Raw genomic sequence first — 21,315 nt, forward strand, 5'->3', positions numbered from 1 at the left:
GCTCTGTGCAATTGGTTGCCCAAGTTTCTTTGGGGAGGACCTACTGATTACAAAAGAGGCACATTATCCCTAGTTTGGATGAAGTTATTGTGTGAACAAAATGTTAATATTGGGATTGCTCTGCAACACTCTTTCCTCAACTTGGAAAGTCATTAAAATGAAAAGACTGACTCTCTTGCCCTTAACAGCTGTGCAAAACACTCTTCTGGAATCTAAAACATGTACTGCTGCAGTGAGGGGTGAAAAGTTGCTGCCACTCGCCTGTTTACCTGGGGGAATTGCTATTTACCCAGGGCTAGTGGCAATATTGATTTATTTACTTTTCAAAAAGACTTTCATGTTCAATATCTACACAGCATATTTAAATGTAAATCAGTGTTTTTTACAGACAAACCTGTGCCTCAGATTCCAGTGCAAAGCCAAGTCACCTGGGATTTATGTTTCAGAGTAAAGAAACAGAGTGTCGTAGTATTGTACAACCACTTTTAGAAGAACAAAAATACTGGAAAGAGATTTGGGACATAATTGCTTTCATCATAAATTTATAAACATTATTCTGAAATACAGAGAGAAAACAAATGCCGTTTGTAGTATTAGCTGGAATATGAAAGACAGTGATTGTTTACAGCCTGGTTACTAGTTTGGCAGCTAATGAACCAAATTCCAACTTTGTTTAACTGTCCATCTAAAGCTGTCATGATCTAGTGTATATGATGATTACGTATATGCAACATAATGTTCCCTTCATTTAACATGAAGATGAATTTTAGTAATGTAAATAAAAACTTCCTAGTTTAAGCCTCAACACCATATGTGGCACAGTACATCAGGCATTAAAATCAGTAGTGTTAAGTGTTACAACTCAAAATACATGACCTTCTCTCAGACATTACCAGCTGTGAGGAAACAGCATTTAAGGTTTACATAAATTAAGTATACATGAGTGCAAAATTTAAGAGATGATTTCGAGGTAAAGGCTCATCTAAACCACTATTCTTAGAAGGGAAATTACCACTCAACTGGCACTATTGAGCCAGATTTAAATGCTTTCATCCCCTTCACACTAATCGGGTTGGAGTAACCTCTCTCAACTGGACCAATATATTTTTCTTCATTAAACAATCTATTTGGTCTCAATATATTGAGATATAAATTGGTATCAATAAATTATTATGACTGTCTTCCAAATTGCCTCTTGTCTTCTTAAATGCAAGGGACAGAATCAAGAGAACATTTATGCCAACTTGATTTAAGGGTTAAAGTGAACCATTTAAACCAAATTGAATTCAGGACGTTTCATGTATTTCAACTGAATTGTGCACTACATTTGCAATACATGTACAACTACTTATTGCTTTTAACAATCTTCTGTGCTTCTTTCAGGAGTGTGGCAACATCTTCATCATCCTTGTCTTCAAAATCTGGCTCCCAGTCAGAGTCTTCATCAGTAGGGTCACACTCTTCTTCCTCTTCATCATCTATAAAGCTGTCATTCAAATTGTATTCATTGGGCTCACCATCATTATCACTATCATCATCCAAAACACTTCTTCCTGTAGAGTAAAAAAGACAACACCCTTAAAAGATTAAAAACTGGAATGATAGTGGTGTAAGACCACAATATTATTTAATATCTGAAATGTATCAACTAAATCATATCACTTAACATTTGATCTTCCCAGTACAAGTTACTTTACAGTTAAATTTGCTATACGAGTGTAAGATGCTACACGTTAGTCAATATGAGCAACAATATGAAAATTTGTCCAAAATTTGTAAATCAAGGTCATTGATGGGACAATCAAGGTCTGCATGGGACAATGACAATAAAGATACCGTACAGTGGTGCCTCGCAAGACGGAATTAATCTGTTTGGTGAGTCTCTTCGTCTTGCGGTTTTTTCGTCTTGCAAAGCACAGCTATTAGCGGCTATTAACGGCTTAGCGGCTTTAAGAAAAAGGAAACAAACTCGCAAGAACTCGCAAGACCCATAGGGAAATTTGTCTTGCGGAACGACTCAAAAAACGGAAAACTCTTTCGTCTTGCGCGTTTTTCGTCTTGCGAGGCATTCGTCTTGCGAGGTACCACTGTATATCGTATGAGCCAAGCCTACAATTCCACTCAAGTCTGGGTCCAACTTGTGCTGGGCCTGTCGCAGGTCCAGCAATTCTGCTGCTGACCAACACTCTCTACTGCCCTTTGCTAAAATTTATCCTGATGGCATGGTGGTAGGGATTACAGCAGCATCTTTAAATCCTGGATGCTTGCATGGTGTGGACATCCATTAAAGTCAGAGAGAAGAAGAAGAGTTTGGATTTGATATCCCACCTTTCACTCTCTTTAAGGAGTCTGCAGGTGGAGGAGCGGAGACGCGAACCCGGTTCCCCAGATTACGAGACTACTGCTCTTAACCACTACACCACACTGACTCTTGGAACTGGGAGTTTCCCAGTGATAGCAGAACCTTCTATGTCTGTAGGCCTGCAAAAATATTTGAAATACCCTCATCATATTTTGACCAAACTGCGGGAGGCAGAGGAAGACAGAAGTGCCTGGCGTGCTCTGGTCCATGGGGTCACGAAGAGTCGGACACGACTAAATGACTAAACAACAACAACAACAACAATCATATTATCTTTTGCTGAGCTACTACACTGGTGCTATTTATACCATATGCAGTCAAGATTACAGGCTGAAGACTAACCATCAGTGACCTAAACACTGATTTAAATGAGCAGATACATGACACTAAACATACAGTATGTACTTTTTTTAAAGTTAGTCAAAACCTGTATGAGTGGAACATACTCAAGTAAATGAGCTTTCAATCATAGCATCAGATCATCCCTCTTAATTTCCAGAGCATTGTTAAGACAAATGTTATATTCAAAATGTAATTCTATTTCCTTAGCATGCTGCTATGACCATGCACCTTTAAATAAAAGACATATTTATGTCAACAGTCTTGAAATGAGAATGCAGCACATTCTCTTTGCAATGTTCCTAAGAACAGCTTTTACAATTTGCTATATAAATCAAAACTACTGTAGCAGGACTGCAGAGATTCTTTAGCCAATTAGTCCTTCCAGGCGTATTTAGGATGGGGAACCTAAAAGTGGTATCATGGTGGCAATAACAAAATAAAAGATTGGGAAGCGTCAGTGCTGTGTGTTTGATGCTGCCCTCTGAAAATGCTTCAAAAACCTGGCAGTTCCCTATACAGTGGTACCTCGGGTTATAGACGCTTCAGGTTACAGACTCCGCTAACCCAGAAATAGTACCTCGGGTTAAGAACTTTGCTTCAGGATGAGAACAGAAATCGCACAGCAGCAGGAGGCCCCCTTAGCTAAAGTGGTGCTTCAGGTTAAGAACAGTTTCAGGTTAAAAACGGACCTCCAGAACAAATGAAGTTCTTAACCCGAGGTAGCACTGTACTCACGAAGCAACTGGTCTCCTAATAAGGGTGAATACTTTAAGAACTAATGAACCAAAGGTTTTCTAGCCATTGCTCCTCTTTCTTCTTTGGTGGTCACACTTACCTTTAAAAAAAAATAATTGCTTAATTTATGAAGTGCTTCACATGAAATATTCCAAAGTTATTCAAAATAATAAATAAAAACCATATACAAATTAAATTCCCAGGTAAATACAGATAAAGACTATGATTAAAAAAATCTACTTAAAAGACTTGTGGGAAGAGGGTGGTCTTCAAGAGGCACAGAAAAGAAAGTGATATATAATGGGAGGAGTTCAAATGGGTAGGTGCTGCTACATCACATGAACCAACTTCCTGATGAGATTGTAACTACTGTGCAGAGCACAGCGATCAGTTGGGTATGTAAGAGGTGACACCTCCCCTTCCCAGTGAGATGATTCATAGGGAAATACAAACTCTGGTTCATTGTGTATTGCAGCGTGTAATAAAGGTTGATGGAACTCTATGTGGCTGCAAGATAATAATTTTTTTTAATAATAAATTTTTATTTATACCCCGCCCTCCCAGGCCAAGACCAGGCTCAGGGCGGCTAACAAGCAATAATAAAAACAAGTTGATTAAAATACAATTTAAAAGATTAAGATACAGTATTAAAACAATTAGGGAGCAATCTCATCATAGGAGGAGAAAGGAAGGAAAAAGGGGGAGGGAATCAAACTGATTCTGAGCCAAAGGCCAGGCGGAACAACTCTGTCTTACAGGCCCTGCGGAAAGAGATCAGATCCTGCAGGGCCCTGGTCTCATGAGACAGAGTGTTCCACCAGGCCGGAGCCAGTGTTGAGAAGGCCCTGGCTCTGGTTGAGGCTAATCTAACATCCTTAGGGCCCAGGACCTCTAGGGTGTTGTTATATATGGACCTTAAGGTCCTCCGTGGGGCATACCAGGAGAGGCGATCTCGTAGGTATGAGGGTCCTAGGCCATGAAGGGCTTTAGAAGTCAAAACCAGCACCTTAAATCTGACCCTGTACTCCACCGGGAGTCAATGCAGCTGGAAAAGCACTGGGTGAATATGCTCCCATGGCAGAGACCCCATGAGGAGCCTCACAGGAGGTGGGGAAGCTCCTTTGTGAAAGTGGAACTCCTTATGCAGGGCTTCTGATGGGACTCATTAGCTGAATCCCACCCCATGTCTTTGTATGTGAATTCAGTAGGGGCCCACTGTTCCTTTACAAAGCTTTTTTAAGTCAAGCTTGTTGTATTAATCATATAGAATATTTGAATATTAGGATTAGCACTGTGGAGACCCAGCAATATACAAATGAATGATAAGAAGAGCTCCACTCTTCTTTAAATGCAGGAGAGGTCCTAGCTAGGGCAGTTCTGGGTTTCAGCAGTGGCTGACTCCACGGAGACCACCAGTAAACACCCTCAAGTTCCATGATTGAAGAAAGGTGGGCTGTAAAAGCAAATCCATAATTTGCTCCTGTATATTTTCTTATTAATATTGTTCAAAGTAAATCTTATTTCAAAGAGAAACCAACCCTCTGCAAGTTGTCTGCTTACAGAAAGTACATGAGAAATTACTCAGAGCTATTTATCTTGTACCATTTGGAAATACACAGTATCCTAACCTTTTTTAATAGCCTTCGGTCTTGTCTGCCTCCTCTCAGGTTCTAAAGAAACAAAAAAAATACCATTACCAAGGCAACAATAGAAATGAACCGTTCCATATTTTAATAGTATCTGAGAACCGAACTACACAGGAAGTTCTCGGAAGTGGGTAATTTTCAATGGGACCACAGTGCTTAATCCTTCTCTCCTCAGCTGCAGTCCCAATGAACACGCTCCCAGCTGCTATTAGCCTTAGTAAAAAAAATCAAACAAACCCCAAACCCGTCCTTTGACACCAATAGGGGCTTTCTTCCTTAGCTAATGGCAGTGTGTGTATGTGTGTGTGTGTGATTTTCATCCAAGCCCCCATCTGCAACACACATTTAAAGCAGTATCATACCAGTTCAAACCGTCATGGCTTCCCCCCAAGACTTTTGAGAGGTACAGGGGGTGGCAAAGGGAAAGAAGAGGCAAGAAAGTCCTGAGCAGGGAATTTGCATCTTCTGCACATTTAACACACTATTTCAACCATGAAGACAGGAGTGCCTGGCGTGCTCTGGTCCAGGGGGTCACGAAGAGTTGGACAGGACTAAACAACTAAACAACAACAACAACAATTTCAACCATACGTGGTTAAACGTGGGCTGAAGAGAGGAAGGATGGGAGGAAGCTGGAAACCCTAAGCAGATCCAGTGTGAAAAGCACCAGGTCTGCTTGGGGCTTCCAGCTTCATCCCACCTCTGATCTCCACTCCGCCCCCACTGGCTGCCATATAAAAGATGTTCTGTCTGGCCACGAGGCAGCTCCAAATGTAATTTTGGCTATATGAGATTTTTGGGTACACATATAAGCTTTTGAACCAACGCTCCATGTATGATGCCTGTACTGTGAGCATGGACACTGCTCCATTCACAGAATTGAATTATTACTTATGCAAGGTGCTTGCAATAGCCCTATGGGATTCCCCCCTTTTTTTCTTTGAACAATAGGCATGCACCTCGTTTGCCATATTGTTAGCTGTCTTTGAAAGCAGACTTTCAAAAGCAGTTTGCCTAAAAGCCTGGGGGGAAGGAGAAGGTCCAAGACTGCTATCTGAGCACACTTACTGAGGAGCAAGTAACCTCCTCAGATGGACTTATTTCAATGTAAATGTGTATAGGATCACACTGTAAGACTTCAATCCTACATACACATAAGGGGGTACATCCCACCAAACACAGGAGGACTTACTTCTGAGTGAACATGCAAAGGACTGTGCTGCAAACCCTTTTAAACTCTGAGAAATAGTTACGTTACTGCATATAGGTATGGACAGGTTCTTGTATCTCAGCTGCAATACAGCTGCATTATATTTGTACCATTTGAGCATTTGATTTTGTTGGCTAGTTTAATTTTTAGCTTGAAAATCTTAACAACGAAAAGCATCCCTTTTTATGAGTGTGCTGAGCACCAGCTAGGCCCACTGTTCGGTCCTCCTCACTCAGTTGTATTAACAGATATAGACGCTACATTTCCTATATAATGAAACCAAAGCACTTTACCTGGTGGTACAGTGTGTTTGTATTCCAGCTTGTGCTGTGGATTTTTCCTGCAAAGAAAAGGCGGGGGGGGGGGGGGAGAGATGAAACCTGAACTTCCCATTGTATAGTCTTCATAACTTTAATAATATTTTCTAACCACTGAAAGCTACAACCATAATGCTCCAGGGGGTTGTGTTTAAGAGGGAGGGGAAATCAGTTATTTTGTGTACTGTAACTTCAAAGTGTTTAACTGATCCCTTCAGGGAGAGAAAGAAAAAAGGCAGGCAAAATAAATGCTTTTCATCTTTGTTAAAAAGGGAGGACAAGTACAATGTTGCTTAATCAAACTGGAGGTTTGTTTTCTCACTTCCAGATGAATAAGATTTCAGTCTGAGCCCTTAGTTTAAGTTTTTATTGTTGGACAATCTAAATGTATTGAAGAATGATGTACATATCTATCAAAAATGGAAAGATTAAGAGGGTATACAGTACAAAGTATTGAGTATTTAAAAAACAGGAAAATTAAATTACTTTTAAGAGGCCTTGAATGTAAACCAATCAACTATGTGGTTTTACTGTATGTGTTTTTTAAAAATCAATGTATTGTGTAATTTGCACTTGCACATGCAGCTGCTGAGTGACCTTGGGCTCGTCACACTTCTCTGAAGTCTCTCAGCCTCACTCACCTCACAGAGTGTTTGTTGTGGGGGAGGAAGGGAAAAGGAGATTGTTAGCCGCTTTGATAAAGCGGGATATCAAATCCAAACTCTTCTTCTTCTTCAAAACAAAATTATATCTACTGGTTGCAGATGGCAATTCAGACTACAATTTTTTTTCTTCCCAAGCCTCCTTCTCCTCTGCAGCCCTGAAAATCTTCTCCAGAGGCTTAGGAAGGGCTCCTGAACTGTGTGGGATTTGTTGTACAGGGCTGTGGTGTGCTTGAGTGTGGAGGGGGTGGGGGAAATCTCCTGAAATGGGGCAGAGGAACCTTGTGCAAGTGGTAGTGGAAGGATAGGAGGGGAAGAGAAAGATAGGTTGCAGGTCATGCAACCACCAGATACAACCCACAATCTTCCCTCACCCTAATCTCCCCTTGCCCTAGAGTTGCCTTTTTAGAGTTACATGTGTTTCTTCGAAAGTGGTGTACCAAATCTCATTTTCTGGGTATATCTTTCTGGTGCTGCCAAGTCGAACTTTTCTGAGAACCTACACTCATCTTCTGTTGGGTCTAGTCAACTCAGGAAATGGTGTCCCAGTTGTGGAAAGTGATTACTGTACTTCTATCCAGTGCTATTTTTCTAGAAAATGAGGTGCCAGAACTCACAATGAACTCCTTCCTTGTTCTCTTATAATGGCAATGGCACCCACCTGTCAGGTGCCAGAACTGAGTTCCAACAAGTTCAGGTTGAAAAAAGCCCTGCTTCTATCACTTTGTATAAGGCATTTTGTAAAAGGGATGTGGGTAGCACTGTGGTCTAAACCACGGAGCCTCTTGGGCTTGCCAATCAGTAGGCCAGTGGTTCAAATCTGTGCGATGGGGTGATCTCCTGTTGCTCTGTCCCAGCTCCTGCCAACCTAGCACATCGAAATCACACCAGTGCAAGTAGATAAATAGGTACCACTGTGGCGGGAAGGTAAATGGCATTTCCATGTGCTCTGGCACTCATCACAGTGTTCCATTATGCCAAAAGCGGTTTAGACATGCTGGCCACATGACCCAGAAAACTGTCAGTGCAAAAACACCGGCTCCCTCGCCTTTGACTGGACTAAACCGTCCAGGGGTCCTTTACCTATAAGGAACTGGACTTCAATTTGCTACTCCTGTATTTTTAGTAGTTGTGCAGAGGAGAGAAATTCAACAAGCTTCTCATCCATACAAAACCAGCTGTGCCTGCTAAATTTTTCTTTCCTATACAGCTGTTACAGCCCTTTCATTCTTTGAATTTGACTGAGCTGGGAGTAGGGGAGTAATGGACACACATGATAACATTTTTAAAGTGGCTCCCATGTTGGAGCTGACAATGGGACATTCTGCTCTGAAGAGTCCTCCAACAGTTACCCAAAACCAGAAAGGAAATCTGGAGTGTTTCACTGGAGAGGACATTTCACAGTTTCAGTGCCATTATCAAAAAGACCTCCATTGTATTCACCCATCTGATCTCAAGTGAAACAGAGCGGATACCCTGTTTGAAGCAAGCCAAAACTGTCCAGTGCAGACACGGCACTTAACCTTGGTTTGTTGCTCAAACTTGGTCAAGAAACAGTCTCCAACATTGCAAAACCATCCAGAACTGTTATCTATGGTTTGCCATGGTTTCACAGCCCTTAACAACAGTTTAGACAAAGCTGTAATTAAAATTTTATCTGCAAAGGTAATATATTCACTGTGTTTTTAAGCTTATCATTATAAGGCACATTTGACACATCAAATGTCAGGATAGGTTTGAAATATTTAATTATCACAATTTAAAATAAAATTCCAGAGATATAAGTACATGCCCTCTCTTAAAATATTAAAAGTAATAATTTGTAGTAGGCAAAATTTCTAACCTGTAGCAAGCAGTTCCATAAGGGCATTCAGGTCTGTTATCATTGTCAGCTTGAGTTACAGATTCTGTATCATGATAATCACTATCTCCGGGGTGACTGAACTGCTGAAAATGTATAGGATTTTTCCTGTGAAATTAAAAAGACAGCATAAGCTATACTGAAAATATGTAATTCATATAAACAGAGCTAGAAAAATGCCATGCCATGCAACAAACTAAATCAAGCATGTATCTTCTAAATGCAGCCCCCTGGTTATGGTGATCTACAGGACAGAACACTAATATCCTGTTCTTTCTTACCCTGAAAAGCTATTTCAGTAATTCTTCAGCATGCCATTCCTTCTTGCTTCCAATCCACTTTTATCACAGGAGTGCATCCAGATTGGATTTCCTTTCATTATTACTTATAGAATGTTGAGGAATAACAGATAATACACCCATTGTTACAAATACATCAGATATGTCTCTGTCTACTCAAAGAGGACTTTCCCCAGGATTATCTATCTGTATATAAAATGTTCAGAACGCTTGCAGTCCCCGGTGCATGTTACATGATAGCCATTACGAGTTAAGCAAACAGTACATCCTGGCAGATGGTTGATAAGCTCTGTTCCAATATTCATTTTACTTGCAATGCAAGAACAATTTTTCCAGATTTGCGGATCTGCCTACTAAGCTCAATAGACCTTATCCAAGTGCAGAAGTTTAGCACCACAATGTTTGTTAAACTTTATCTTCCACCCCAAAACTTCAGTACAATTTTTTAAAGGCTATTCATAGTACAAGCTACAATGCTATTATTGCTGTGTAGAATTCTGTTTCTATTTCCTGGAGGAAATTGTTTTTTATTTACCTAAACTGCATATTGCTTAACAGAGCATCACACTCTTTATCTATCTATCTATCTAATCTATCTATCTATCTATCTATCTATCTATCTCAATAAAATCCCCTAGATTCACTTCTCATCTGCCACTCATCTGCTCACTCTAGCTTAATTAAAGCAGGCTTTTAACCTCTTCTCCACTGCCCACAGACTACATTACTATACAGCAGGATGTTATCTGAATCAGTTCACTTAGGAGATTGACAATTTGATTTTACCTGTAGCAGCTTCTCCCATAGAGGCAAGCTGTCCTCTGGTGTCTGGTTTTGTTAGTGTTTTGTGGTACATCTTGACTTCCAGTTACATTAGAATTGCCTGTCTCAGTAGACGGATTGCGAAGAAGCTCTTGAATCTCACCCTGGTGAACTGGAGTTTGTGACATGTCCTGATGAAATTGCTCATGATTACATTTAACATTCTCCAAACTGTTTTCATTTTTATTAGTTGTATCCATTTCAGCAGGCTGGCAAGTGAGTCCATCTGTGTTGAGCTGTAACTCTTCATTATGAAGTTGACGATTACATTGCCCTGTAGGGCTTACAGCTCTTTGGGGTAACATTTTGCTTTCATTCTTTTCCATTTTTCTCACAATAGGTTCAGCAGATCGATGTTTCATATCCTGTGGAAATAAGTGTGAAATTATTCATGAAACAGATTTCAGCCCACAACACTGCAGAAGAATAGTGCCTAGTGAAGTTGGATTAATCCATCAATGTACATGGCATTTTATAGAGCAAAAGCTTAACAAGTCCGTCCCCATTGAGCTTATAATATAAACTATTAGGAAAACAATAGAAGGCAGGAGGAAGAGTCAAGGGTATGAATGGGAGCCTATAGTTATATGTATTTAACCTTGGTCACAATTATGGCTACAATCCTATGCACGCTAACCTGAAATGAAGCCACAGGCCTGAAAGAAGGGGTTTGATGAAGGGTTTGAATGGAGATGTGGAGAGCAGGGGGCACTACCTCCATATTTAGAGAAAGCAACATTTACAGCATTAAGAATCTGAATTGGGAAAGATCAAGTTGGCTTGAAACATTACTGAAAGAGACCATGCATGCCTCTGTGCTTGACAGAGTAGAAGGGCAAACACAGTTCCAAAGCTATCCTGAGCAATTAGCTTTCCACCTGTGTCTTCAAAGACAGCCTCCATTGTATGCTTTAACGCACCTGACTGAAAAATGTCTAATTAGTATTGCAGGAAGAGTTTCAAGAATAATTTCCACTACTGTGCCAAGAAAATACTGGGATTTGAAGTTACCAACATATGTATATCTTCAAAGTAGATGTTGAGGGATTGGACATGAGTATCTCTCTTGTGACTAGCTTTCATTAGTATGAACTGAAAACATCCAATACTTCTAATAGAATCTCTCTTGGCTAATACACGGAAGTATGAAAGCTAATGTGGCTTTGCCAGCCAATTTTAGTTCTGCAGTTCCCAAATCCCACGCCACACACAAAATTTTGTGATACAGTGGTGCCCCGCAAGACGAAATTAATTCGTTCCGCAATTTTTGTTGTCTAACGAATTTTTCGTCTTGCGAAGCACGAAATCCCATAGGAATGCATTGAAAATCAATTAATGCGTTCCTATGGTCAAAAAAAGTCCAAACAAAGCCAAATTTGGTACAACAACAGTTTATTAACTGCTCTTTAAAGTCACACATACTGTAAAGAGCAGTTCGAAAATTTAAGGGAAAATAAATTAACTTTATAAACAAAACATGTCTTTGTTTTTAGTCAAAGAAAAAAAGTCGCGAGACGTTTTCGTCTTGCGAAGCAAGCCCATAGGGGAAATTCGTCTTGCGAGGCAAATCGCGAACGGAAAAACCTTTCGTCTAGCGAGTTTTTTGTCTTGCGAGGCATTCTTCTTGCGGGGCACCACTGTAGTTCTATCCACTAACTCAAGCTATAACTTCGGTTGCGCTCACCAATGACTCTGGTTGAAATTCTAAGCAAATTTATTTGGATATAAAACCAATTAAAATCTATGTGATATACATACTTCCAAGGAAGTGTAATTAAAATCAAGTTGTTTGGTTCTACTCCAACTTCAAGAATCAAAGCCACAAAATATATTTGCCACCTACATTTGTCCGTGTATCATGAAGTCATTTGAGCTGGAAGGAATTCTCTCTTTCCTTGCAATTGGCTTTCCAGGAAGCTACTCTATACCCATAACTCAGTGCACTTGCACTTGACTTGCACACCCAATGATAACCATTTGGAATTGGCTGATCTAATTTGTCTGACTCTAGCAACAGAATGGAAAACTATGAGTTAACTGCAAAGGGACACGGAGAAAGATAGTCTTCAGTGTAACAGAATTCATGTCATTCTTTTGTTAAGCTTTCATGACTGAGCTTCCAAGTATGGAACAAATTTAGTACTCTAAAACAACACCAGATAAGACACGGTGCACATATTATGGGAGAGGGGAGCCTCTCCTCTAGACTGCTAGTCCTGATACACAAAATGGTTTGCATAGGGTATAGAAACACAATACAAACAGTAGTTTTAAATATCTGCAACAAAGAGCAGATCTGTTTACAACACCTGTGTAGCAAGGGCAGCATCTTCATTTTCAGTCCTTTTTCGCTTTTTCCCTGGACTTTGTTTTATTTCTCTACTATTTCCTATGAAAAATTACAAATGACATTAGTTATCAGAAATGGTGGTATTCAAACTCTGAAGAACTGCACATGTTGTAATATTTTACAATGCAATAATACAATACAATTTAAAAAAGACTTACCTCTTCCTGAACCTGAGGCTGATGAACTTTGGACTATTATGTCTGCTTGCAGCATCCATGCCGGAAGCACTCTTTTCCTTTGAGGAAGTCTTACTTCTGCATTTTCAGAAATGCTAGCAGAAAACTGAAAAATATGACATTAATTTGTGAAATAAATGAGTGGAATTCAGTGCTAGTCCTACACAAGAGTCCTACTCAGGACACTGACATTACCTGACAGATTATGTTAGGTCCATTAATTCCAAGTAGGACTTAGGTACACATTATATTGGATTCAATAACCATCATTAGGAAAGCAGGAAGAGACAAAGAGAATACCACCCACAATATCTTGAAAGTGGAAAGACCTGTTATTTGATGCATGAATTCTGCCACACATACTGCCACTGAAAAAAATGTTTGGGCAAGAGCCCACACTGCAAGACAGAAACCTTGTTAAAATGAAAATTGGTGATTCACCAAACACACATCATTGTTTAGCGTAGCAGGCACCGGCATAATATCTAAAGAAGGCACAAAGGAACTGAGAAAATGTATCCTAGATCATTCTGGGTACATTTTGTATTACATTTCCTTCACAAGGAAAATAGTTTCATGCTGACCAGATGCAACATTAAGTCTCCTTTGTGGAGTGGCACAGTTTGTTTCAGTTAGTCTGCCTCATGCAACTTGGAAAACAAGTCTAACACATAAGACAGAGCTGTTAAGATTTAATTTGAGAAAGGAACAAGCAACATTATTCAGAAACAGAACCTTTGAAACGGTCTATTCCATGCCATCATGCTCAATATGTATCCACAGCAGTCATCCCATAAAGTTCCATCAACTTGTCCATAACAAAAACACAATCTATTCACGTCTGCTATGTACTCTAACATTTATAAGGTACCTTCTCTGGGATTTCAGCTGCTTCTTCTAATCGTGAATTTACTTCCAAAAGTTGGCTCTTGTTGGAGGATGTTGTTTGCTGTGATGAAGACTGTCTGTGAGGCATCTTGGTTTGCTGAAGTGATGAGGTAGGTCGATATGGTATGTCTTTTACACAGAGGTTCCCATTTTTCCTATTGCATGACACAAAGGCTCTTCGTAAAATAATCATGGTGTACCACTAATCAGTTATGTCACACCTTGCCTGCAGAGCTGGCAGACTCTCACCCTTTCTCTGACACCCTCCCTTGTGGAGCGTTTTCTCAGCCTCTCCTTGAGAGTTCTTCAGGCAGCTACTGCTGCCGCCCCTGGTCTCTGAGTCCCCCCCTGCACCCCAAAAGAGATGCCTCCTTGTACTGCCCCATAGGGGCCTGGGATTTATCTATCCATTCCCAACAGCAAGGGCTGGCGGGCTGGCTGGCTTGCTTACTCCAAGGCCACCTCAGCTCCTGGCAATCAGCACCCCCTGACCAGCCCCAGAGGCACCATTCACCTGGGGAGCTTGTAGCCAGGGCTGCTGCAACAAACAGCTGTGCAAGCCTTAGGGAGCAGAGATGCAAGAAGACATCAGGGGAGGGAGGAAAGGAAAGAGGGACAGAGGCCAGTGTTGCCCATGGCACCCCTGACCATCTTTCAAGGCACCCCAGGATGCCATGGCACACGGGTTGAAAACCACTGCACTACACTGTTCTGTAAGCAGAAAGCAGAGTCAACAATGCTACTTCTTTCCATTTATCATTAACACTTGATAAAAAAGCAATTTTCTCTCTCTTGGATACTACAGGAAAAAAATCTACTGTCACTGCGATGTTGCACTTTTGCACTTAATTTCCTGGCATAGCAACTCTTATTATGTTTTCTCTTTTCAGGAAAATATTCTTTTTTCTATCTTCTAACATCATAGGATTAGACATTTAAGATAATATATGCAAGTATGACTGTACCATAATCTTCAAACAACATTGTGCACATTAAGAGCCTTTTACATCATCTTAATTTCTCCATGGAATAGACGGCACAGCTTAGTAGTGCTAAACAACCAACAAGATAAATATAATATATTTTGCTAATGGCTATTACCTTGACTCAAACAAATTTTGACTTATTTAGCATATTATACAGTCAGGCTGGGAAACCTGTGACCCTCTAGATGTTGCTAGACTCCAATAGCAAGGCCCATAGTCAGGGATGATGGAAGTTGAAGTCCAACAATATCTGAAGACCACAGGTTCCCCACTTCTACAGTATGGAAAGATGAAACTGTTATACATTGCAAACAACACTTGTTCTAGATTTTCACATCAGATAGCATTACCTTAGCAGACTTTCCTCCTCTGAAGAAATGAAGAGAACCCTGAAGATATATTTGTCTACTAGCAGGGAAAATCTGTCACCTGGACTCAGCTGATGCCATCTATCAGTATCCATTGGCAATAGTTGGTCATTTTCAGTCGACTGATAAAAACAGGGGTTTACATGGACCTGCCAATTAAGAAGAGACTCTTACTACAGATGATATGGCCTAATTACAGACTCAGGTCTAATTACCTTATTTTGGAATAGACTACCATTTTTATCCCAATCTCTGTTTGGAGCATTAAAGATGAAAGCTAGAACATGTAAAATCAGAACCTCCAAGACTGATTTTTATTATTTTTATTGTACTGAGAAATAAGAAACAGTTACCGGTTTGATGCTAAGCTGGTCACCAACTACTTTCAGAATAGCATGTTTCCTGGATACTCTTTTATCTGTAATCTGTAAAGACACAAAACCGACAGATGTCAACAGTGGGGGCATAAAACCCACCAATAAAGATATCTAAAAATAATAAAGCTACTATATAGTTTTTACTGTGATAACAAAATTTGTTAGCTTCACTTTTTAGTATAAAAATATTGTTCACTTTGTTGACAAGTTAAATGCTAAAACTTTCATCAAAGCCAAGAAAAGCAAACTAGAAATCTGAGTTTTATCAAAATAAGAAGCTACCTTCCATTTATACCTGTGAGTTTCAACTGAATGCAGACAGAGGAGGGAGAGGTGTTTGGTTGTGTTTTTTTAAAAAAGCCTCCTAAAACCTTCCTCTATTTAGATAACTCATTCTAGGGAAAATTGGCAATTCCAGACAATGGTGTTTAGAATACAGTGGTACCTTGGGTTAAGTACTTAATTCGTTCCGGAGGTCCGTTCCTAACCTGAAACTGTTCTTAACTGAAGCACCACTTTAGCTAATGTGGCCTCCTGCTGCCCCTGGAGCACGATTTCTGTTCTCATCCTGAAGCAAAGTTCTTAACCTGGGACGTTCTGCTTGTAAGGCAAACACTCTGCCACTGTGCTATGGCCCATCCTAAATAAATAAATAGGAAGCTGCCTTACACAGACCATTGGTCCTTCTAGCTCAGTTATTGTCTGCACAAACTGGCATCAATAGCTCTCTGGAATTTCAGATAGGGAGTCTCTCCCTCTCCAAAGCCCAGTCTGGAGATGCCACTCAGGAGGTTGAACCGAAGATGTTCTGCATGCCAAGCAGGCTCCCTGCCACCAAGCCACAACCACCTGGAGTAGCTGCCTTTTTTTCCTCTGAGAGATGCTGCGAAAGATTTGCAGCCAAAAAGTTGGAAAGCCTTCCCCCCCCAGCCAGATTTGGAACATAGCAGGCCAGCTGGACCAACAGTCTCATTTGGGGGGAGGTGGGGATCACGAGTTTGAGAAGAAGAAGAGTTTGGATTTGATATCCTATTTTATCACTACCCGAAGGAGTCTCAAAGTGGCTAACATTCTCCTTTCCCTTCCTGCCCCACAACAAACACTCTGTGAGGTGAGTGAGGCTGAGAGACTTCAAAGAAGTGTGACTGGCCCAAGGTCACCCAGCAGCTGCATGTGGATGAACGGGGAATCGAACCCGGTTCACCAGATTACGAGTCTACCGTTTCTAACCACTACACCACACTGGCTCCCAAACATCTGTGTGGCGCAATGGGTCAGTGCATCTGGCTGTTAACCAGAAGGTTGGTGGTTCGAGCCCACCCTGGGGGCAGGATTGCAGCATGGCCGAGGACTGGACTAGATGACTCATGTGGTCCCCTCCAACATAATAATAATTTATTATTTATACCCCGCCCATCTGGCTGAGTTTCCCCAGCCACTCTGGGCAGCTCCCAATCGAGTGTTAAAAACAATACAGCATTAAATATTTTAAAATTCCCTAAACAGGGCTGCCTTCAGATGTCTTTTAAAGAGAAGATAGCTGCTTATTTCCTTCATGTCTGAAGGGAGGGGAGGGCGTTCCACAGGGCGGGCGCCACTACCGAGAAGGCCCTGGTTCCCTGTAACCTCCCTTCTCGCAATGAGGGAACCGCCAGAAGGCCCTCGGCGCTGGACCTCAGTGTCCGGGCTGGACTATGGGGGTGGAGATGCTCCTTCAGGTATACAGGCCAACATTACAGTCCTATGATCCAAGATCTCCGTCTTCTTCCTCTTGCACCAACTCCACCGCGACCCACCCGCCTACCCCAGACCCCTCTGGAGCGCCGCCAGGGGGGGGACTTACTCCCAGCAGGGCACCTCTTCCTATCGCTGTCTCCCCAGGCGGCAGCACCACGGGGCAACCCCCGTCCGCCGGCGCCAACTCAAACCCTGGCATGAAGGTCCAGCAGCGCCTCTCACAGGGAGGGGGACGCAAAACACGGGCGGACCGCCTCGCCACTTCCGCTCCGCTCCCGCCTCTCCACTGAAACTGAGGTAAAAAGTTCCGGCCTGCGATAACAACAACAACAATAATAATAGAAGAAGAAGAAGAGGAGGAGGAGGAGGAGGAAGAAGAAGAAAGTCCTCGGTTCTTTATCAAACTACATCCCCCACAACGCACTTCGGCGACGGCAGCTTCTCCTCCTCAGAGCCTCTGCGATTACGTCAACTGAGCGGTTGGGGGAACGAATGGCGTTCGAATGGAGAAACCGTTTGGGCCGTTAACGGACGCTGCGCGCGGACGAACGCAGGTGAGTGGCAGGCGCTTCGGCGAGTCGCGAGGCGGCCCCGCGTGGCTGAGTGGTGACGGCGGTGCCGCGAGCGCTCGAGACATCCAATCCCCGAGTAGAAAGGGGAGGGGAGGGGGCGCAACTGGAAGCCGGTTTAGCGATTGGGGGCGTGGTGGGAGAGTATCCCGAGGCTCCCATTGGCCACAGCTGGCCGTGTAAACAAACATTGCCTGAGCTTGGCCGAGTCAATTCGCCTCAATCCTCTCAAAACTTACCAGGGCTACCAGGAAAAACACATACAAAACATTTTCCTCAAAACACTTGCATTCTCGATAAACTGACCCAAAGTAACTAGCACCTTCTGGTGCTCAGAGTCCATACAAATTTAATTACTTAATAATAAGAATAAGGCCTAGCTGCCGAAATACTCACAGAAATTCAGAGCAGCCACCAATTGCACGTGGCCACTTTTTAAATTAAAATCAAATAAATACGTTTTTAACTCCGTTGATTGGGGGGAGGGAGATAAACAAATAAATACATTTTAAACTTGGAGGGGGGGACCAAACCAGAAAAATCTAATGGCTCTTTATGTTAGATGCAACTCACACTCATATGTCTTTACAGTAGTTATTTCCCCTTCCTCAGATCCAAACAGTTGCTACTTCTGTGTTTGCCTTTTGTTTCATTTCCACTTTTAGCAAGCTTGTCCACACTCAGCTTGTCCAGTGGCTAGAAAGCACAGGTCCAAGATGCTTTCCTCTTGCCCGGGGCTTTCTAGTCATGGGTCCAAGCAGTTTTCCGTTTGCCCCGCTGCTTTCCTTGGGGAAACCCACTCTTTTCTGCCGGATTGGCACAAACATCAGTCTGTGAAAAACCTGACCAGTGTTTGCTTCAGTTCCACAGTAAAGAGCAGGTTTAAAAGTGGCGGGACAAGCAGAAGCGTGGATGATCCCCAAAGGATTAATACATATTATGAAAACCTGGGGGGAAATAGTGTCAAGAGAGGAAGTCCCAAAACATAGAATCATACAATTTTAAAGTTGGAAGGGATCCTGAGGGTCATATTGTCCAATCCCCTGCAAAGCAGGACTCTCAACTAAAGCATCCATGACAGATAGCCATCCAACCGCTGCTTAAAAACCTTCAGGGAAGGAGAGCCCACCACCTTTCCACGGTCGAACAGCTCTTACTGTCAGAAAGTTCTTCCTGGTGTTTAGTCAAAATCTCTCTTCCTGTAACTGGAAGCCATTGGTTTAGGTCCTTCCCTCTGGAGCAGGAGAAATGAGCTTGCTCCATGTTACAGCCCTTAAGATATTTGAAGACAGTTCTCAAATCTCCTCTCAGTCTCCTTTTTCAGCAGGCTAAAGAGCAATGCTGTTTTGCAGCCCAAGCAAGGACTGCTGTGCATTTTTGCATTTATTAAGGCCCCACATTCCAGGCCCCACATTCCGTCTCATACCATTTTAAAGCTTCCCCCATGCCAGTATCCTGAGAACTGTAATTTGTTAGTGTGCTGAGAGCTTTTAGGAAACCCCTATTCCCCATACAGAGCTACACTTCCCACGGAACTCTTGGAAATGTAGTTCTGTGTAGGGAATAGGAATATCCTAACAACTCTCAGCACACATAACAGGCTACGGTTCCTGGGATTCTTTGGGGTAATCATGAGTGTTTAATGTACTATGATACAGCTTCAGATGTGCAGTGCAGATGGGGCCCAACAATAATCAGTTAAGTGTTTCTAAGCAGAATTGATGTTACAAGTTCCACACAACATTCATTGATAATTCTACTTTTTCCAGAAAGGGTGGTTGGTATTTTAACAATATCTGAATTATGAAGAAAGGCTCTAAGCAGACAACTTCCAGAAGAAACAAGCAGACTGTTGCCAGTACTACCTGTAAGAAATTGTCCATTCAGCCCTCTGAGCAGAAGATAAAAACATGCCAAAGAGATTTTGTGCAGCTGTTCCCACTAGAAGTCAGCTTAAAAGTTTTTAGTGAACTTGACATTCAGAGTTTATGCAGTGCTGCAATGACATGCAAAAGCTGGAATCAGACCATTGAGAACTGTGATGATTTATGGAAACATCATTGCTTGACTGTAAGGGCTGTCTGTCAGCGAGAGATTGACGACGACAGAGGAAATGGTTATTCATGGAAGGTAAACATTTGACTGTTGAAACTATGGTGGTGAATGAAGATCTTGCATTCAGATTTTCAGTCCAAGCACAATAGCACCCAAGTTGTTAGGCTCAATTGCCGTTTGGTAGGGCTGTTCACCTCCAGTACCATTCCCATTTAACAAGGTGGTTTGACATAGCATCATAATAGTACAGAGAAACATAGCTTAGCTTGCTCTCCTTTTAATCAATAAAAACAATATGTAAAAGAGAACAATGCATTCTCAAGGCTTCTGAAAATAATCATCTTTGATTATTTCTGAAAATAATCATCTCCTAACCATACATTGGATACAATAGCCCTTTGGCTAGCACCGTTGCAGCACATGTCTGGTGCCACAGTAATTACTGAATTGCTTTGCTTGTTAGGCTCTTAATCTTACATTGCACTGCTATAAAACAAGGATATCCAACATGGTACACACATCAATATATTTTGGTCTACAACTTTCACCAGCCCCCACAACATGGCTAATGGTCAGATATGATAGGAGTTCAAAGGCTTGCAAAATCTAGATGATACCACATTGCCTAGCCTTAGGGTAAATATTTCCATAGCCCACTAGTGGGCAGTAGTAAACCTGTATCTTGAGAGTTCATTTTAACTTGCAAATACATTTTTCTGGTGTAAGTTATTCTCAGTTTTAGGGTGTTTCCATATATAATGCTTGAATAGATCAGCAGAGCAAATGTTAAACCTATAATGGCTAGTATGTAGTCTCATTTATTTCTTTTACCTTCCCTTGTGCATTAGCAGTATTTTAACATCGTACAACCTGCATGAAACAAGTTCCAATGTGTCACATTTAGCAACAGGAATAAGCAGTCCTTAGTTCTATTTATGAAATGATTTGCAAACAATGGTTAATTAAGAGGAGGGCCAATTTAATTCATTGCTCATGGCTTTCTCATATTCCCACCCTCAGGTCACGCTCCTGAGAAACTACTGGAAAAGCAAGGTGAAGTATGAATGGCTGAGCGGGAAATATAGCAATATTCATTCCCGTGTTGCCTTGCCAGAAAAGAGCATGTATCCCATGGATGTGGACACCTGGGGAGAAATCCTAGAAGCCGAACTGGAAAGATAAGATGCCCAAATAAGGATCTTACCCAGAAGGAACTAGAAATGAACTCACCTGCAGAAAAGAGTGTTCTATATACAATTGTGGCAGCTTTACACATTGCTGTTGTTTTGTTTTGCACTTTCAGAGCTGCTGTTATTTAATTGTTTATTTTAAAGTTTGAAACGCAGTGTGTGTGTATTTCTCTTCTTGGACTACTCTCTCAATATGTACTTTGCAAATTGTGTCAAAACATGTTTGAAAGCTGGAATGTTATTATATTCTGCCTTAACCTGTTGCAGGAATTAGCTGGAAGGGAAGCTTAGGATGACATAGTAATGAAAAGAAAAGGAACATGCCTGCTGCATGAATAAAGTCATCAGAAGGATTTTGATATA

General features: G+C 41.6%; 2 protein-coding genes across 6 annotated transcripts; one reads left to right on the forward strand and one right to left on the reverse strand.

Moving 5' to 3' along the window:
- Window positions 1-525: 525 nt before the first annotated feature.
- On the reverse strand, window positions 526-17,704 carry APLF (aprataxin and PNKP like factor). 3 transcript variants are annotated; one of them, XM_083495197.1, is made up of 11 exons: window positions 17,563-17,704; window positions 15,378-15,449; window positions 15,007-15,173; window positions 13,654-13,825; window positions 12,765-12,888; window positions 12,566-12,645; window positions 10,221-10,621; window positions 9,118-9,243; window positions 6,589-6,635; window positions 5,068-5,109; window positions 526-1,553 (listed from the first exon to the last, which is right to left on the reverse strand). In XM_083495197.1, the coding sequence occupies exons 3-11, from the start codon at window positions 15,117-15,119 to the stop codon at window positions 1,345-1,347; spliced, it is 1,314 nt and encodes a 437-aa protein (XP_083351323.1). In that variant the 5' UTR covers window positions 15,120-15,173; window positions 15,378-15,449; window positions 17,563-17,704; the 3' UTR covers window positions 526-1,344. The 3 variants fall into 3 exon arrangements, with proteins under 3 accessions (XP_083351323.1, XP_083351321.1, XP_083351322.1); XM_083495195.1 differs by lacking the exon at window positions 17,563-17,704 and adding an exon at window positions 17,245-17,445; XM_083495196.1 differs by lacking the exon at window positions 17,563-17,704 and adding an exon at window positions 17,245-17,445 and having other exon boundaries at window positions 5,042-5,109.
- FBXO48 (F-box protein 48) lies at window positions 17,558-21,315 on the forward strand. 3 transcript variants are annotated; one of them, XM_083495352.1, is made up of 3 exons: window positions 17,558-17,692; window positions 19,477-19,837; window positions 20,783-21,315. In XM_083495352.1, exons 2-3 carry the CDS (start codon window positions 19,511-19,513, stop codon window positions 20,942-20,944), a joined length of 489 nt encoding a protein of 162 aa, XP_083351478.1. In that variant the 5' UTR covers window positions 17,558-17,692; window positions 19,477-19,510; the 3' UTR covers window positions 20,945-21,315. The 3 variants fall into 3 exon arrangements, with proteins under 3 accessions (XP_083351478.1, XP_083351477.1, XP_083351479.1); XM_083495351.1 differs by lacking the exon at window positions 17,558-17,692 and adding an exon at window positions 17,849-18,018; XM_083495353.1 differs by lacking the exon at window positions 17,558-17,692 and adding an exon at window positions 18,025-18,288 and having other exon boundaries at window positions 19,481-19,837.

This window comes from Podarcis liolepis (assembly GCF_965112155.1).
Source record: "Podarcis liolepis genome assembly, chromosome: 3".
Classification (NCBI taxonomy): Eukaryota; Metazoa; Chordata; class Lepidosauria; order Squamata; family Lacertidae; genus Podarcis; species Podarcis liolepis.

Bases quoted from the DNA above. Each gene is read 5' to 3' on its own strand.
- APLF (XM_083495195.1), bottom strand. From the start codon at position 17,337: ATGCCAGGGTTTGAGTTGGCGCCGGCGGACGGGGGTTGCCCCGTGGTG. The intron at 12,889-13,653 runs GTACCTTATAAA...CATATTTTTCAG, and splicing joins CAGCTGAAATCCCAGAGAAG to TTTTCTGCTAGCATTTCTGA. The intron at 10,622-12,565 runs GTGTTGTAAACA...TTATTTCCACAG, and splicing joins ATGCTGCCCTTGCTACACAG to GATATGAAACATCGATCTGC.
- FBXO48 (XM_083495352.1), top strand. From the start codon at position 19,511: ATGAAGAAAGGCTCTAAGCAGACAACTTCCAGAAGAAACAAGCAGACT. The intron at 19,838-20,782 runs GTAAACATTTGA...TCCCACCCTCAG, and splicing joins GAAATGGTTATTCATGGAAG to GTCACGCTCCTGAGAAACTA.